Genomic DNA, 18,458 nt, shown 5'->3' with positions numbered 1-18,458 from the left:
GTGTATCTTCCCAGAAGCAGGACTGTAAACATTTCTCATCTTGTCCCTAACTGCCTGCTGCTGAGGCTAAGTTCTGGGCAAATTCAGCTGAGAGGTGGGGCTCCCTCCTATCGAGCCCCACTCATGGAATGGAAGTTTAACACCATGCATTGCTCTAACCCTGGCTTGTTCGTAAGGCAGAGGCCCCATGCCTAGAGAGGCAAACCAAACCAACTTGACCAGAGGCTACAGCTGCCTCCACACCTCTTCTCTCCTTTTTTTTTTTTTTTTTAAATATATATATTTATTTGGCTACACTGGGTCTTATTTGCAGCACGGAGGATCTTTAGTTGACGCATGTGGCATCTAATTCCCCAAGAAGAGTTTGAACCTGAGCCCCCTGCACTGGGAGCGCTGAGTCTTTGCACCACCAGGGAAATCCCAAACCCTTCTCTTCTAAAGCAGCAGAGTCCAGAGTCTTGTCACCACTCCTAGCTCAGAAGCCTGGACTCAGGAGTTTTGCCTGAGGGAAAGGCAGACTTTAAAACAATGAGCTCCCAAATCTCTGCCCAAAGGAACTCCTTTTTTTAAAGTGTGGGGAGTTCAAAACTAAGGGCTCTCTCAAAACAATGGAGGGTGTGGAGAAAAGCAATTAAAAGGATGGTAGATATACTTCCCAGGTGGCATAGCAGTAAAGAATCCACCTGCCGATGCAGGGTGGGAGAGATCCCCTGGAGGAGGAAATGGTAACCACTCCAGTATTCCTGTCTGGAAAATTCCGTGGACAGAGAAGCCTGGTGGGCTACAGTCCATAGCGTCACAAAGAGTCGGACGACTGAGCTGAACTGAACTGAGCATGGATTTGATAAGCAGCACAAACTAAGCCATTGCTGTCTCCAAAAAGAACCAGTAAAACAGGTAGAAGGAGCCTCCCTAGGGTTCAGGATAAATCTCAAACAATGAATTTAATTGGATTAAAGTTATTTAATTGGATTAGGTTAATTCAGTTGGATTAGAACAATTTAATGCCTTTAGGCATTGTTGAAAACAACAGAGCTATCAGCCAACAACTTATGGAGAAGAACAGCTTGGTGCAATATGAGAAAAAGACAAATGTGGTCCTATCAAAACTACCACCATCCCTACCACCAAAATACCACCACCATAGGCCAAGTGGCTGTGCACTTGGCCAATGGCTTCCTCTTCTGAGGTACAGTAACAGGCTTTGCACTGTGGGAATTAAAGAGATTTCACTAAAAGATTTTGACTATTCACTCAAACAAACACAATAACAAGACCTACAATAGGGGAGGTCTAGAACAAAGAGTTGCCAGAAGAGATTATATAAACTGTCTAGTTTTCAACAAAAAATTATGAGATGTGCAAAGGAAACTGACATTCAGGAAAAAAGGCAGGCAAACAACAGAAACTGCCTGTGCCCATGGCCAGATGTCAGACTTAAAGACTTAAAAGCAGCCATTATAAATCCATTTAAAGAACTAAAAGGAAACATGCTTGAAGTACAAGATGACACTGTCTCATCAAATAGGGAACATCAATAAAGGGACAGAAGTTAACTATATAAATCCTAGAGCTGAAAAATACAATGAACTGAAATGAAAAATTCACTGGAGGGGTTCAACAATAGATCTGAACTGGCAGAATAAGCAAAATCTGTAGGTTGGCAGAGATCACACAATCTGGAGAAGAGAAGAATGAATGAAGAAAAATGAATAATCTCAAACAACCCTTGACACCATTAGGTGACCCATCACACCCATAATGAGATTACCAGAAAGACAAAAGGAGCAGGAAAAAAAAAATCTGAATAATGGCTATAAACTGTAAATCTCATGAAAAACTTTAAACCACACATCCAAAAAGCTAACAAACTCCAAATAAACATAAAAAGACCCACAAAAAGACATCTTATAATAAAAATGCTGAGAGCCAAAGACAATGGAAAAATCTTGACAGCAGCAAAAGAAAAATGAATCATTACTTAAAATGGAACCCCAGTAAAGTTAAAAGCTGATGTCTTACCAGAAATGGGGCCAGAAGGCAGTGGGATAACATACTTAAAATGCTCAAAGAAACTGTCAACCAAAAATCCTGTGCCCAGGAAAGCTATCTTTCAAAAGTGAAAGTGAAACAATAACAGTCCACAACAAACAACAATTGAGTTTGCTGCTGGCAGACCTTTAAAGAAATACCCAAGGAGGTCCTTCAAGATGAAAAGAAGTGATCCCAGATAGTAATGCAAATCCACAAAAAACAACAATAAAAATAATCATATAATTATAAAGAAATACTATAAATGCAGTATCTTTTCCTGTCCTCTCAACTAATTTAAAAGGAGTTATATAAAACAATAAATATTTAAATATTAAAAATATATATACCTCTTAAATCTATATAATTGTATTACTTGACCTGTAGTAACATAGAGAAATGTAATATATTTGCCAGTAAGAGCACAAAGAAGGTCGGGAGAATAAAACTGTATTGGGCTAATAAGGCAATGACTACAGATGGTAACTTGAATCCACAGGAAGAATTCAAAGACAACCAGAAATGAGCAATAAGAAGTCTAGTTTAATAAAAGCTAGAAATATGTAACTGCTATTCTCCTTTCTTCTTTTGGCATCCTTAAAAGACAAATTATATAAAATAATAATTACATTGTATTACATTATTGGGTTTGTAACACATATAGATGTACCACTTTGTATAACAAAAACCTATGCAGAGAGAGGTTCACAGGAGTAACTTAATCCCACTGAAATGACTGTATCTAAAGGAAATTTTTGAAGTTAATATATATAAAATAAGGCCTAGAGAAACCACTAATAATGCCCCCCCGAATTTTTACAAAAAAACCATTAAAGAAGATAAATAAATATTTGAAAAAAATAGTAACGTTAAATGTAAATGGATTAAACAATCCAGTCAAAAGGCAAAGATGGTCAAACTGGACAGAAAAACAAGTTCAAATAATATGCTCTCCACAGGAGACAAACTTTAGATCCAATAGATTCAAAGATACAAATAAATAGAAAGGAAAAGGATGAGAAAAGATATACAAACATCAACCGTAAGAAAATGAACTGACTATACTAATACCAGACGAACAGACTGTAAAAAATGTTACTAAGATAAAAAGGGACATTTTATAATGATAAAAGGGTCTCTCCATCGGGGGATATTTAAGTATAGACACACCGGACAACAATTCAACCATAGCTGATTTTAATATCCCACTGTCAATAATGCAAACAACAACTTGGCAGGAGATCAACAAGGAAATAAAAGGCTTGAACACTATAAAACCAAACAGGCATAACATATCTAAAGAACACTTTGCAACAATAACAGAATATCCATTCTTCTCAAATGTACAAAACAGCACAGACTCTATACTACTAGGCCATAAACCAAGCTTCAGTAAATGAAAAGGACTGAAATAATGGAATGTATACCGTCTGACTACACTGAAGAAAATTAGAAATCAATAACAGAGAGGAATTTTGGAAATTTAGAAGTATGTTAAAATTAAATGACACACTGCTGAATAACCAATGGGTCTAAGAAAAAGAAGGCAGAGGGAAATTAGAAAATAATTTGAGATGAGTGAAAGTGAGGACGAGACATACCAAAACTTATGGGATGCAGAGAAAGCAGTACTCAGAGGAAAACTTACAGTTATAAAAGGCTATATTAAAATAGAGAAAAACCTAAAGGAAGCAGAAGATTAAAACAGAAATTAATGAAGCAGAGAACACAAAAAAAGAGCAAAAAACCCACAAAATCGTAAGTTTGTTCTTTTTAAATGTCAGCAAAATTAAACCTCAGCAAGACTGATCAAGAAAAAAAAGACTCAAAGCAATCAGAAATGAAAGAAGGGGACTACTGACAATACAGAAATAAAAAGGATTATAATGGAACACTAGGAATAAATGCATGATAGTAAATTGAGTATTAGATTAAATGCACAGATTTCCAGAAAGACTTAAAACTGACTCAGAAAGAGAGGGAATTCCCTGACAGTCTAGTGGTTAGAACTCGGCACCTTCACTACTGGGGCCCAGGTTGAATATCAGGACAGGGAACTAAGATCCCAAGTGCAGAGAAATAAGGTGAAAAAAAAAAAAAAAAGAAAAGTCTAAACAGACCAGTGACCTGCCTCTTGAGAAACCTGTATGCAGGTCAGGAAGCAACAGTTAGAACTGGACATAGAACAACAGACTGGTTCCAAATAGGAAAAGGAGTACGTCAAGGCTGTATATTGTCACCCTGCTTATTTAACTTATATGCAGAGTACATCACGAGAAACGTTGGACTGGAAGAAGCACAAGCTGGAATCAAGACTGCCGGGAGAAATATCAATAACCTCAGATATGCAGATGACACCACCCTTATGGCAGAAAGTGAAGAGGAACTCAAAAGCCTCTTGATGAAAGTCAAAGAGGAGAGTGAAAAAGTTGGCTTAAAGCTCAACATTCAGAGAAGTAAGATCATGGCATCTGGTCCCATAACTTCATGGAAAACAGATGGGGAAACAGTGGAAACCGTGTCAGAGTTTATTTTTGGGGGCTCTAAAATCACTGCAGATGGTGACTGCAGCCATGAAATTAAAAGATGCTTACTCCTTGGAAGGAAAGTTATGACCAACCTAGATAGCATACTCAAAAGCAGAGACATTACTTTGCCAACAAAGGTCCGTCTAGTCAAGGCTATGGTTTTTCCAGTGGTCATGTATGGATGTGAGAGTTGGATTATAAAGAAAGCTGAGTGCCGAAGAATTGATGCTTTTGAACTGTGGTGTTGGAGAAGACTCTTGAGAGTCCCTTGGACTGCAAGGAGATCCAAACAGTCCATTCTGAAGGAGATCAGCCCTGGGATTTCTTTGGAAGGACTGACGCTGAAGCTGAAACTCCAGTACTTTGGCCACCTCATGCGAAGAGTTGACTCATTGGAAAAGACTCTGATGCTGGGAGGGTTTGGGGGCAGGAGGAGAAGGGGACGACAGAGGATGAGATGGCTGGATGGCATCATTGACTCGATGGACGTGAGTCTGGGTGAACTCCGGGAGATAGTGATGGACAGGGAGGCCTGGCGTGCTGCGATTCATGGGGTCGCAAAGAGTCGGACATGACTGAATGACTCAACTGAACTGAACTGAAGTACAGAAATTGAATTCGTAATTTAAAAAAAAAAAAAAAAAAAAAGCTACTCACAAAGAACAGCCCAGGTCCAGACAGCTTCAGAGCACATTCTACCAATTTAATACCAATTCTTCGCAAACTTCCAAACAACAGGAAGGAAAACTTCTCAACTCATTTTTTGAGGCCAGTATTCAGTTCAGTTCAGTTTAGTCGCTCAGTTGTGTCCATCTCTTTGTGACCCCATGAACCACAGCACACCAGGCCTCCGTGTCCATCACCAACTCCTGGAGACCACCCAAACCCATGTCCATTGTGTGGGTGATGCCATCCAACCATCTAGTCTTCTGTTGTCCCCTTCTCCTTCTGCCCTCAATCTTTCCCAGCATCAGGGTCTTTTCAAATGCATCAGCTCTCCTCATCAGGTGGCCAAAGTATTGGAGTTTCAGCTTCAACATCAGTCCCTCCAATGAGGCCAGTATTACATTGATACCAAACCCATAAATATCACAAAAAAACATACAGACCAATATCTCATGAGTACACATACAAAAATTCTCAACAAAATATTAGCAAAGCCAATTCAACAACATATAAAAAGAATTATACACCATGACCAAATAGGATTTTTCCCAACAACGCCAAGGGTGGCTTAACACCCTCAAGTCAATGAAATATACTGTATCAATAAATAAAAAACAAAAACCACACGATCATCTCAATAAATGCAGAAAAAGAATCTGACGAACTCCAATGCCATTCCAGAATAAAAACACTCAACAAGATGCAACCAGAAGGGAATTCAACAACCAGAAGGGAATTCAACGACCAGATTGGAATTCAACAACCAGAAGGGAACTCAACGACAAGACAGAGAGCACCTATGGGAAACCCACAGCTAAGCAGCGCACTCAACGGTCAGACCGATGCTCCCCCAGAGACAAGAGGAGGGGTGGTCAGACTGATGCTCCCCCAGAGACAAGAGGAGGGGCGGTCAGACCGATGCTCCCCCAGAGACAAGAGGAGGGGCGGTCAGACCGATGCTCCCCCAGAGACAAGAGGAGGGGCGGTCAGATTGATGCTTCCCCCAGAGACAAGAGGAGGGGCGGTCAGACCGATGCTTCCCCCAGGGACAAGAGGAGGGGCAGGGAGGAACTTCTCTTCAAGGCTGTGTTGTATGTTCTAGCCAGGGCAATTAAACAAGAAAAAAAAAAAAAATTAAACGGCATCCATATTGGCAAGGAAATAGTTAAACTATAACTATCTCTATCTGCAGACAACTGATATACAGAACATGCTAAAAAATCCATGATTAAAATTAATAAACAACTTCAGTGAGGTTATAGGATACAGTATCAACAAACAAAAATCAACTCTATTTTGAAACAGGTACAAAGAACAACTCAGAAATGGAATTAAAGAACACAATTCCATTTATATTAGTATCAAAAGAATGAAATACTTGGGAATAAACTAATAATCCCCCAAATAAAAAACTTATACACTGAAAACTGAAATATTGTTGAAAGAAATTAAAGATTCTGAATAAAGCAAAGACATTCCATTTTCATGGATTGGAAGACTTAATATTGCTGAGAAAGGAATACTCTCCAAACTGATACAGAAATTGAATATAGTCCCATTAGGACACCAGCTGGCTTCTTTGTAGAAACTGACATGTTGGTCCTAAAATTCGTGGAATCTCAAGGAACACAGTATAGCCAAAACAATCTTGAAAAAAAAAAAAAGAAGCAGAAGTTACAGGTGTCTGTTTCTGATGCTAAACCTTACTACAAAGCTACAGTATGCTAATGGCATAAGGATAAACACAGAGAACAATAGAATAAAGAGTCCAGAAATAAATCCAGGGAGCTGTAGTCAACTGACTTTTGGCAAGAGAGCCACGACCATTCAACAAAGAAAGAATACTTTCTTCTACAAACGATGTTGGGACAACTGGAAAATCACATGGACTAGAATGAAGTTGAACTTTACCTTACACCACATACAAAAATTAACTCAAATGCATTAAAAACCAAATTGTAGGAGCTAAAACTGTAAAACCCTTACTGTAAGAAGGCAAAGGGATAAATCTTTGTGACCTTTTATTTGACAATGGATTCTTAGATGATACCCCAAGCACAAGAAAAAAATTTAGATAAACTGAACTTCATCAAAATTAAACTTTTGTGCTGCAAAGACACATCAAGGTGAAAAAACCCATGCCATGGGATGGGAGAAAATATTTGCAAATCATATGTATGATTAAGAAGTTGTATCTAGAATATATAAAGAACCTTAACTCATAAAGACCACACAGTTAAAAAATAAAGTATCTGAACAGATATTTCTTCCCTTCCAAGAAGACAGACAAATGGCCAACAAGTCCATGATAAGATGCTAGAAATCATTGGTCAGTTATCAGGGAAATGCAAATGAAAAATACAACAGATACAACTCACTGCACACCTCAATGACTGAATGGCTGTTATCAAAAAGTCAGATAATAACAAGTATTGGTGAAGTACTGGTGACATATGAATAAATCAAAACTCACACATTGTTGTTGGGGATATACAATGATACAGCCATTTTGGAAGATAAGCTGGCAGTTCCTGAAGAAGTTAAACTGTTACTATTTGACCCAGACATTCCACTCCTGTCTAAAAAAACCGTAACACATGTCCATACAAAAATTTGCATCATAATAGAATTACCCATAATAGCCAAGAGGTGGAAACAATCCAAATTCTAAAGCATGAATAAACTAAATGCGGTATAGATCCATACAAGAGAAAAGGTTTAGGCCACACAGAGGGATGAAGTTCTGATACGCTACACTATGGATGAACCTTGAACACATGCTCAACAGAAGAAGCCAATCACAAAAGACCACATACTATGGTGACTACATTTATATGAAATGCCTAGAAATACATGGAGACAGACAGTAAATTAGTGGTTGCCTAAGGTTTGGGGAGTATGGTGGTTACAGAGTGACAGCTATAAGGTGTGGCTTTCTTTCTGAGGTGATGAAGATGTTCTATAATTGTGCTGACAGCTACACAACTGTGAATATATTAAAAACTACTGACTTGTATACCTTACATGGATGAATTGTATGGTATGGGAATTGAGCATCAATAAAACTGTTACCAAAATTAATAATAACTAGAAGCTTTTTATTTACTTCTAAATCTGGTATTTTACAGACTATAGTATTTATATTTGAACTCTCTATAACCAACTACTTCTGGTGTCTTCAAAGTATCTTTTAGTACCCTTCCAATCCCCTCTATGGCTGCTGGTTGTTACAGCTAATTTTTTTTTTTTGCAACTTGCTTTGGAATCAGTTTATATTTTGCTAGCTATCATTCATTTCACCTAAATTTTCCAAGTTTTAATACCATGCACTATCCAGTCTCTATAGTCTGCTCTCTGTTCTCTTTCAACCCTTATCAGCTACCAATCCAAGAATCTCACCATGGCAAGATCCCTACAGCTTCTCTGTTGCCAAAGCCAACGGACATTTTCTGTATCTTTTCAGATCTGTCAACGGTATGTGCCAATCCCGAATCTCCTTCACCACCCCAGCCAGATCTCTAAGCCCATCCCACTGTTGAGAATCACTGCACTGAGAAAGAACAGAGATGAATTTGATGGGCATGGAAAAAGGTTGAGAAATGATTCCTTACACTCCCCTTGACTGCTACATCTGCTCATAAAGTCTATCAGCATCATCCAGGGTGACGGCAGCCAGGCCTCTCTTTCTAGCCCAGACCTGGCCCTGGGCCTCCCAGCTCTCTCCCTACTGCAAAGCCCCACCCCGCTCACTTGATCTCTAACAGCCAGCTTTAATTCAGGATGTCACCGATTCAACCAAAAGAACACCCACTCTGGCTTCTGTGTTAGGCCCTGGGAATACACTGGAATGCAAGACAGAATTTTTTCAATTTCTTGCCAAACTCGCTCCTTTTCTTGTACCATATACTACCCCACCCTCCTCATCTTAGCAGCACCACTGTCCACCAGTTAAACAAGCCAGAAATCTGCAATAACCCAGACTTTCATCACTCCCTCATGCCGAACTCCTATTCACGTTCTTAAACTGCTCTTCCATCATCTCCCAAGGCCCTTCACTGATCCCACTTCCTTCCCAGAACAGGTACCCAAAGTCTCTAGTCTAATACCAACTCTAACCCTTCTGCTAAGTCACTTCAGTTGTGTCCAACTCTGTGCGACCCCATAGACAGCAGCCCACCAGGCTCCCCAGTCCCTGGGATTCTCCAGGCAAGAACACTGGAGTGGGTTGCCATTTCCTTCTCCAATGCATGAAAGGGAAATGTGAAAGTGAAGTCGGTCAGTCGTATCCAACTCTTAGCGACCCCATGGACTGCAGCCTACCAGGCTCCTCAGTCCATGGGTTTTCCAGGCAAGAGTACTGGAGTGGGGTGCCATTGCCTTCTCCCTAATCCTTCTAGTCCCCCACTTAAAAACTCTGCTGCCTACAGGAGCAAGACCAGGCCCCTCAGCCCAGCCCTTGTAAACCTATGTCCAATCCCTCCTCCAACAACACTTGTACCATATGCTTCTCCCTGTTTGGTGTCTGAACCTAATCTGGCCATTGGCCCTTATGCATACGCAGGTCCCCATTTCCCACAGCCTACTTCTTCTTAAGGTCTGGCTCTGATGCCACCACCTGCCAGGCAGAATCACCAATTCCCATCCCTCTGTAGCGTGGCTGACTGCTCTGGGCTGGAGATGTGTCTATTTTCCTGCCCCTGGCAGCTCTTCATGAGCAGGCAGGGGTCATGACTCCAGCACCTCCCCAGAGGCCTAAGCCAGTTAGCCCACAGGATGGTGGGAGGGCACTGGTGGCCACTCACCCTGCGGTTCCGGTTGTGATCCATGGTCTTGAGGTGCTTCTGAATGATCCCAAACTGCATGGGAATGAAGAGGTCACAGGCTGCGCAGTGGGCTGCCTCTACCTTCTTCACAAAATGTTCCATGGCAATTTCTGTAGAGGGGAGAAGGAGGGAGTCGCCACTGGTCCCAGACACCTAAGAAAGACCCAGGAGTTGGGGGAAAATGCCAGACCAGCTCCTCACCTCACCCTGCCATTTCCACGTGGGCCTGAGGTTGTTCTCACTGACCCTCCCTGGGGGAACAGAGGGGTGTTGTGACCCTACTCTGAAAACCAGAGGAGGGAAGGCTGAGGTCCGGCCTGGTAGGACTGGGACGGAACCTCCTCACCTTGTGTCAGATCTTGGTCTCTGTAGATCTGCTGGATCAGACCATCAAGGTCCTCCACGGTTTTTCTGAGCTCCTCTGTCTTCTTCGTCTTGTTGGCGACATATTCCTGCCGGATACACCAAGGAGATAGCAAGCTTTGTGTGGGCCACTCTATGTCTGCAGGGTAACAGCAGCTGTACCAACCACTCCAAGGCTCACCTGCAGAAAGTCAGCTGTCTGCTTGGGGAGCTTGGTGCCTACGTACTTAAAGTGTTCCTTGTGAAACTTGCTGTCAAGGTGGCTGGCCATCTCATCCTCATAAAAGGTTCGGTATTTGCAGAGAGAACACACGAACTGGATCCTGCCACAGGAGGGAAACGCAGAGCTGAGACCAAGAGGGTTCCGGGGAAGGGTGCTGTTGCCTCACCCAACCCAGCTGCGAGCCCTGAAACAGGCCTTGCTCATGGGCCTCTGAGGTGTGGTCCCAGCAGGGGGACAGGCTAGGACCGGTGGGGCTGGGAGTGCAAAGGGACAGAACATCTGCAGGCTGCAGTTACTGCAACGTAGGGGACAGGGCAGGAGCTCTTCCTTCCCACAGGCAGGAGGCTGAAGCCTGAGGCAGCAGCTGCTGCAACAGGCAAGGAGTCGCTGGAAAGTTGCTGGAGGGCCTCTCTACCGAGGCTGGGCAGGAGCTTGTGCACTTGGCCCAGCTGGGGAGCAGAAGGAAGGATGCCCTGGCGTGAGCCAGGTGGCCCTGAGTGCAGAGTGAAGTACGCAGTCCTGAGGCAGGGCCCGGAAAGGTGCTGCATCTTCCTTGTGGGGGCTGAGGGGCTCAAAGACCCAGCCCATCCTCTGCTCAGAATGCTTGGGGGTAGTGTCGGGAGGGATGGGAGGCAAGCAGGCCTGGGCACCTGCTGCCTCATCTTCCTCTTCTGAGAAGAGACCAGTCTGAGCTGGAAGGAGGGCGCCTGCCCGGCCTGCCAGAGGGCAGCCTGGAGTCACCTGAGCGAGGTGCTCTGTCTGGGCCGCGTGTCCACAGCAGAAGCCCGGGGTCTGGGGCCTGGGCCGGAGCAGGCCGCCGTGGCAAGGGGCGGAAGAGGCCAGCCGCCACCGAGGCCTCGGGGCAGGTCCCTACCTCTGCCGGACGTCCTTATCTGGGCCACGGGGTCAGCTTTGTCTGGAGAGCCCAGGGGCCGGGCGCCGGCGAGGCTGAGGAAGGTCCAGCAAGAGCAAGAGTCTGAGGCGGAGGAGGAGGAGGCAAGCGCCAGTGCGGGAGCCCTGAGGGCAGACAGACCCGACCAAGGGGCGTGAAGGGCTCAGCCGCAGACAGGCCCGGCCTGACAGGGCCGGCGGGCCGGGCAGAGGGCAGGCCCGAGGCTGCCACAGCCCACAGGTGCTGCCATCTCTCCTGAGCACGGTGACGGCCTCTTGGCAGCTAGCTGGGGTGGCACAGGCGCCTTGGACCTTGAGTCTCTGCTGAGCTGGCCCCCTCCCGCAGGGGCATCAGGCCCCCAGTACACCTCGGGGCTCATGTGCCGAGTGACCTAGCGCCGGAGCTTCTGGGCAACGGTGCTGAGCAGGGTGAGATCTCAGGCCAAAGTCGCTAGCGGTCGCCAGGCGGCCGCACAGGGGCAGGGGACGAATCAGGCCTTGGGAGCTGGGCCTGGCGGAAAGCAGGGTCCATGCACGGCCGAGCAGGTGACGGCTCCCAAGGGAGGCCAGAGGGCGGTGAGGCAGCAGAGCTATGGCCCTGCTCTCCTGGAGGCAGCCCCAGAGCGAGGCAGAGGCAAAGGGGTGGAGGGAAGCTGGTTACCTTTCCACCATGCGGTCTCGCTGCCGCTTTTTCTGCTTGTCCAGGCTCTTTTTGCCTGCCTGCAACTTGCGTTTGGCCTGGCCACTCTCATCCTGGGCGCTCAGGACCCCTGTGGGAACAGAAGGATACGGTTACCAGTCTACGGTCTCTGGCTGGATATCCACTGTCTACTCCAGGGGGTCCATTCTGAAAGCAGCTGTCCGAGCAAGGCCTCTGGCTGCGAGCAGGACCGGGTGCCCTGGGATGGGCGGGGAGTTGACCCCACTACGTTCCAGGACATCCACACTCTGCAGAGTGAGCCACAGGGAAGCTGGAAGGTAAAGAGAGGCTGTCTCAGTGGGGACACTGGCAAAAGTTCAGAGGACCCAGGTGGCAGAATGCAGGAAGGCCTCAGGTGGGGCCTGAGTGCAGCCCCCAAGGGTAAAGGCCCCAAAGCTCACATGGCCCTGCCCACCCACACTGGGTACCGCGGCAACAGTAGGCTGAGGCTGGATTTAGGTTAGGTACCTGCTGGCGCTCATCACTCGAATAGGGAGACACGGACTCCCAACAGGGGCTGTAGAGGTGCTAAGGGAAAGGACATGCAAACCAGAGCCGTAAAAACTGCACCGAGGGTCCCAGCTTGGACACCAGCCACTGAGGACTTGGAACTGCATGTTACTAAGGGCCTGAGGGCAGGGGTTGAGCCTGGGGTTCCCCCACACTTTTGCTTGCCCCGCCCACCTGAAGGCAAAACCAGTGTACTGTCTCGAGATCAGGGCCAGAGTAGGAACCAGGCAGAGGAAGAAAGGTTACTCCCTACCAGTACATAGTCAGCCACACCGGGACGATCCAAGTTGGGCATATTTCTGCCAAGACCCTGCCCTTGGCTGGCCCCCTCCCGCCACAAGCCATCTGGAAAAGTCCCCAGTGCCCGGCCACTCAGAAGACTCACCCTTCTCTGCATCCTCTTTGCCACCTTCCTTCCCCTCCTCTTTTCCCTCTTCGTCTTCTCCTTCCTAAGACACAATTTCAGACTGTCAGTGTTAAAGCCTGTGCAGTTGCTCCAAACAGCTGTAAATGACAAGGCCCTGTACCAGGCCGGCATAGAGCTGGCGCCTCACGGCCTCCCAGCAGGCCTTGCACAGAGGCCTCACTGGGCCATGTTCTGAAAAGGAAACCCAGCCTCTGATCAGCGGCTGCCGGCAGCCTGCGCCCTCTACCAGACCTCCACTCCCTTGTGCTAATCATGTCTGCATGCAGGGATAACTCAGGCTGGCCTGTGTTTCTTGGGAGAGGCCTGCTCTGGGGCGCCGGGGCTCAAGCAGCCCCCTGTCCGCAGGCCTCACCCACAGACAGACAAGAGTGCAGGGCTGGGGCCACTTACTGCTCTGGAGCCCTTCTCCACAGTCTCAGCGCCTTCCGTGCCCTCTGCAGCTTCCCCCTCTGTGCCCTCGTCTGAAAGGCAAGAGGAAGCAAGCTCAGTGCAGGAGGCCCATGGGGCAGAGGGCAAGGGTCATGGGCCCAGCACCCAGGCTCACCGTTGTCTGAATCACTGTTATCAGAGCAGTCCGTCCGGGTGGCTTTGCTGTCTGGCTCGTCAGGACTGCCGCATTGCTTTCTCTTCTTTTTCTTGGTCTGGGTCAGAAAGAGCAAGCAGGGTCAGGGTAAACGGCTTCAGGCCCTTCACTTTCTCAGTCACAGACCAGGAGGGGCCCCTTTCACTCACCCGGAAGTCAGCCGTGGTCCAGGTCTTCCAGGTCCGCCTCATCTGCTTCATGCCATTGCCAAACCCAAAGCCAAATCGGGAGCCACCTGGGAAGGTGCCCCCGCCACGCATGCCCTGGAACATGCCGTACTCAGGGATGATGTTCTGGGAGAAGAGGGAGGGCAGCCGGGAGGCACCAGGCATGCACTGGCCCCGGGCCCCCATGGGGTCTTCCCACATGCGCCCATAGCCCGAGGCCATCGGCCGGCCACTTCGGGAGTCCCGGGCCCAGCCCTGAGCCCGTGGGCCAAAAGTGTCGCTGCCACGCATGCGGAACTGGTCGCGGTAGGCATCGTACTGGCCCTCATAGGCCATTTCCATATCAGGGTCAAGCTCTCCGTAGTCATAGCCCGACCGGTACAAGTCACGCTCGCTCAGGACAGCCCTCGAGTCACAGGCCTCGTAGGAATCATACCTGCAGAGGCAGATTGACAAGCATCAAGGGGGCCTCGGGTCCCCTCACCCTTCTGTTCCTGCCTTCCAGCAAACCATCCCGTTTCAGGGACAGAAGACCCACTCCAGCACTACCCCAGCCCACTGTAGAGAACCAACGTTTAGAAATGCCAACTTAAAAGGCTTCTCGGGGCAGACTTCTAGAAGCTAGCAGGTCCCCTCAGCTCATGTCCCCAAGCCTGCATATGACCACGCACCAGCTTTCAGACCCTAACAAGGACTGACTACTAGGGTAGAGTAGGTCTCAGGGGAAGAGCGGGGCCACAGGAAATGTGCATGTGTCTGTGGCAGTCACAATGCCCAAGGCTGCTCCTCGAGGGGCAGAGCCAAGCATCCCAACATCCCGTAATACGTGGGCAATCCAGAGCATCAGTGTTTTGTCCACTGGGGCTGGTAACTTTCACAGGAAACCTTCAAACCCCCTCACCACTGAAAACAAAAAAGAATACAGAACATTTGCCAGGAAAGACGCTGCAAGCTTGCCCAATGACAAGAACAGAACTCTTATGAGCTCGTATAATCCCTGGTGCCCAGGACAGGGCATCATAGCCTACACAGCAAGTGGGAAAGCAAGCCAGACGTTCTGACTGTGGAATCAGAGACAGCTATTCTAACTTCGGCTGCAGCCCACAGGCCCAGGCCCCACACGTCTCTTTGCCAAAGCTGGGTAGTTAAGAAGCACCAGCAGCATGAAAGAAGAGGCCAGGGCGACCCAACTGTCACTCTGTCTCTGAACCCTGCTTTCCAGCTTTAGGTTGCTGCAAGATGGTACACAGGCAGCTGGCACCAGCAGCAATGTCAGCCCAACCACCCCCCAAGCCCCCCTGCCCCGGCCCCACCATCTGGCAGCCTCAGATCCAACACGATGACTATCAGGCACAAGGAGAGGGGATGTGCTGGGCCTCCCCTAACACTTTCTGCTTGCTAGAGAGCCCATGCAAGCAGAAGTCTCCTTGGCACCCTCAGCCCTAGTGCTCCTGGAGCCTCACTTGGCCCTATCAGTGTCTGGCCAGGCCCCTCCTTACTCTCTCCCATCTGTCAACTGGAGCCATTAGGCCACTTCACTCCATCCCGTGGTAGAAATACATGTGCCCTTCTCACCGAAACCTCTCACTAGGGCACAGAACTCCTGGGCCAGCACCAGATCAGACAAGCACAAACCTGAAGGCAGATCTGAGTGGGAGGCCCAGCTCCTGTGTGCCTCTGGGTAAGAGATGCAACCCATGGGCGCTTCACTTTCCTCATCTACAAAGTGAGGACATCAACAGCTCCCCACAGGGGCACTTCTGAGGCTCAACAGCTACACATTGATAAGGCACTAAGGGTGGCTAGGATGTGCCCGCATCTTTCCCGTGCCTTACGTGAGACGGCACAGCTCGCCGTGCTCAGCCCGAGGGCTCACCCCATCCTTCATACACAACCCAAACGGTCGTGCCCTGACAGAGTGCAGGGTGCAAAGTATTGCAAGGACTTCAAATGGCTGTCTCCAGAGGGAAGAGTCATTCAACAATGATCCTGAGAAGAGCCACTCAGAGGTCACAGTGAAACCAGCCCAGAGTGGGCTTGCTTGGCCCTCTGCAAGCTGGAAAAGAGGCTCACCACCAGGCAATGGGTGAGGATGGAGGGAGGATGGGACACAAGCCAGAGAAGGAATGTGAAACAGACCCTACACAGTCTCTGGGAAGCCCCAGCAGTACAGCAAAGAAGGAGAAAACAGACAGATATAACAGGAAGTTCAGGAGAGGGAGACTGCCAGGGGGCAGAGGGTGACCCTGCAAAGCCTTCGCCCCTAGGCTGGTGCCCACTCACCTTTCTCCACCTGAGCCGTACACGCCTCCTTGTATCATGTCCGTCTCCAAATGCGGCACCATATCTAAGCGTTGGTTAATTCTGGACAAAACGGAATCAGCACTGGCACTACCCATGGCACTAGGGTTTGCATTTGTGTCAGAGTTAGGCATTTCCCAAGAGTTTGAAGTGGCCATACCATACCCATAGTTGGTGGTGTTATCCTGGCCATAGCCATAGCCATAACCATAGTTCTCGTAGCCTGCAACGATGGAGACAGAAAGACAGACAGACAGACAAGATGGAGGGGGCGAGGAGAGACAGACAAACAAAGAGACAAGAACACCTTTGGTCACAGAGACAAGCCTGGATTTTAGCCACCCAAGGCTGGATGGGCCCAGCCTTCTGGGAAGGAACAGCCAGCCCCAGGGCACCTTGGACCCCCAAAGGCAAGCCCCATTCCGAAACCTTGGTTAAGCTGCACAGTGGCAGAAAGACTCAACCAGTCCAATCCCAAGGGAGAGAAGAGTGATCATGGGAATAATACTTGCCTCTGTTTGTCCCAGAGTTCCAAGTTCCATATCCTACAAAAAAGTAAAAGGGCAATTATATCTATAATTGCTTACAGTATGATGAGAGTCTAATTCCGGCATAAAAACAATGATTCCTAGAACCTGAGCGGTTATAGGAGGCTGAACCTCCCCTAACTGAGAAGCCTTGAGCTTGAGAGCACTATATAACTGACCCAGGCCACGTGTTGCCCTGGTGCCCAATCTTTCGTGGCTCTGACCATCTGCTATTTAAGGAACCCCCGACTCCTAACACTCTCAGGGAGTGTTGCAAGCTCCTATATGGCTTCCGCAATAAGTCAGAATTGGAAGATTACTCTCGCCCTTGGCTAAGCACCAATGAGAGGAGAGTCAAGCAGTTCTGGTGCCTCACACTGACTCCATGCTGTAAAAGAAGCTCAGCAAAGAGCTCATATCCACTCCAAAATCCTGTCAATCAGATCACCCGACAAAGCCAACTGGAGCAGAGAAAATAACCACCCTAGTCCCTCAAACGTCTGCCTTAACAGGGAGAACTATCAAGCCCTTGAATTGTGTAAGTATGCTGTGCTGGAACACATAAGCAGAGGGAAAGACAGGACACCACTCTTGAGAAGAATTGATGAAAATACAATTTGGCTTATAAACTAAATGTACTTTGCATTTTATTATAGCACATAAGAAAAATTGGTGATGGACAGGGAGGCCTGGCGTGCTGCGATTCATGGGGTTGCAAAGAGTCGGACATGACTGAGCGACTGAAACTGAACTGAACTGAAGAAAAATTCTTTCCTTCGAAAACATAAAGCCACTGAAAACTGACCAAGTGCAAAGCAAAGGGCAATCTCTGAGTCGAGCACACACGATTCTTTCCCAAGGAAGTACATGAGAACAGGAGACCACTTTCCCAGTGTCTCTGGTGGGACCTCAGAGTTATCTCCTATTCCACAATGTCTACCTTGCAGAGAGACAAGTCATCCTTGTCCCAGAACAGAGAGAGGACCAAAGCTCAGCAAGGACAGGAGCGTGAGGAACAAAAGAATCCAGCCACAGGAAGGCAAGAGTGCATACACTGAGAAGATGAATCAGAGTGAACATGCGAGGTGGGGCAAGCTGAGATCCTATACTCAGGTTTCCCCTCGATCTACTGCACAAATGAATAGGGAGACACTGGAAACCAGCAACGACCTAGAGATGAACACTAATGAACCGTGGACATGCTAGAGCTCACAAAGCAAAAATCCTCTACAGCTGGGGAAATCAAAGCAGGGGCTTCTCATTCATTTGTTTATTCAACGATTATCATGCTCAGAGCACACAGAACAGAAGCTAGCAGTCCCAGGCACTCCTCAGGCCCAGAGCACTGTGTGGTAAAGCAGACCCTAAATAATTAGAGAGCAGCAAGGGACAGCAGGTGGAGATCATGCAAGGAGTGAGTGGTGAATGAGGCATTCAAACAGGCAAGAAGAGTGGCTGGCACAGCCACACAAGGAATAATGCACACTTAGTCCCAACAGCTAAAAGGGTCTGGCCACGTGGCTGTCTGCAACCAGGACAGTGGACACTGGCTATTCAAAAAGAGACAGGACTGGGAGACAAAGGCAGCCCATCGAGGCTATGCCTGAGTCCCAGATATGGTGTCCCTGCCCTACTCCAGGCTTCCACTACTGAGGACTTGCCAGACCAGCAAAGAAGCACAAAGAAAGGAAGCAGCAGTAGGCATTAACTCTGAACAC

At 47.5% G+C, this 18,458-nt stretch overlaps 1 protein-coding gene and 1 long non-coding RNA gene across 13 annotated transcripts in view; one reads left to right on the top strand and one right to left on the bottom strand.

The window, feature by feature from the left end:
- The window catches only part of AKAP8L (A-kinase anchoring protein 8 like), a 31,988-nt gene that overhangs the window by 5,463 nt on the left and 8,067 nt on the right, over positions 1–18,458 (bottom strand). For 3 of the 12 annotated variants that reach the window (XM_005208581.2, XM_002688560.7, XM_059888522.1), the window contains exons 3-12: positions 16,726–16,758; positions 16,196–16,436; positions 13,895–14,348; positions 13,707–13,803; positions 13,553–13,623; positions 13,121–13,184; positions 12,187–12,295; positions 10,593–10,734; positions 10,395–10,500; positions 10,028–10,158 (exon numbers count right to left, since the gene is read on the bottom strand). In XM_005208581.2, the coding sequence (XP_005208638.1) occupies positions 10,028–10,158; positions 10,395–10,500; positions 10,593–10,734; positions 12,187–12,295; positions 13,121–13,184; positions 13,553–13,623; positions 13,707–13,803; positions 13,895–14,348; positions 16,196–16,436; positions 16,726–16,758 (1,448 nt within the window). Of the gene's footprint in view, positions 1–10,026; positions 10,202–10,249; positions 10,300–10,394; positions 10,501–10,592; positions 10,735–11,508; positions 11,652–12,186; positions 12,296–13,120; positions 13,185–13,552; positions 13,624–13,706; positions 13,804–13,894; positions 14,349–16,195; positions 16,437–16,725; positions 16,759–18,458 lie in introns of those variants that run through there. The other 9 variants (XM_059888519.1, XM_005208583.5, XR_235128.2 and 6 more) reach the window with 6 other exon arrangements.
- On the top strand, positions 7,892–8,886 carry LOC132345684 (uncharacterized). The gene is made up of 2 exons (XR_009495150.1): positions 7,892–8,045; positions 8,689–8,886. It is a non-coding gene; the product is annotated as an uncharacterized lncRNA (long non-coding RNA).

The sequence above is a fragment of the Bos taurus genome, chromosome 7, assembly GCF_002263795.3.
Source record: "Bos taurus isolate L1 Dominette 01449 registration number 42190680 breed Hereford chromosome 7, ARS-UCD2.0, whole genome shotgun sequence".
NCBI lineage: Eukaryota > Metazoa > Chordata > Mammalia > Artiodactyla > Bovidae > Bos > Bos taurus.
This window is presented reverse-complemented; position numbering and strand designations above follow the sequence as displayed.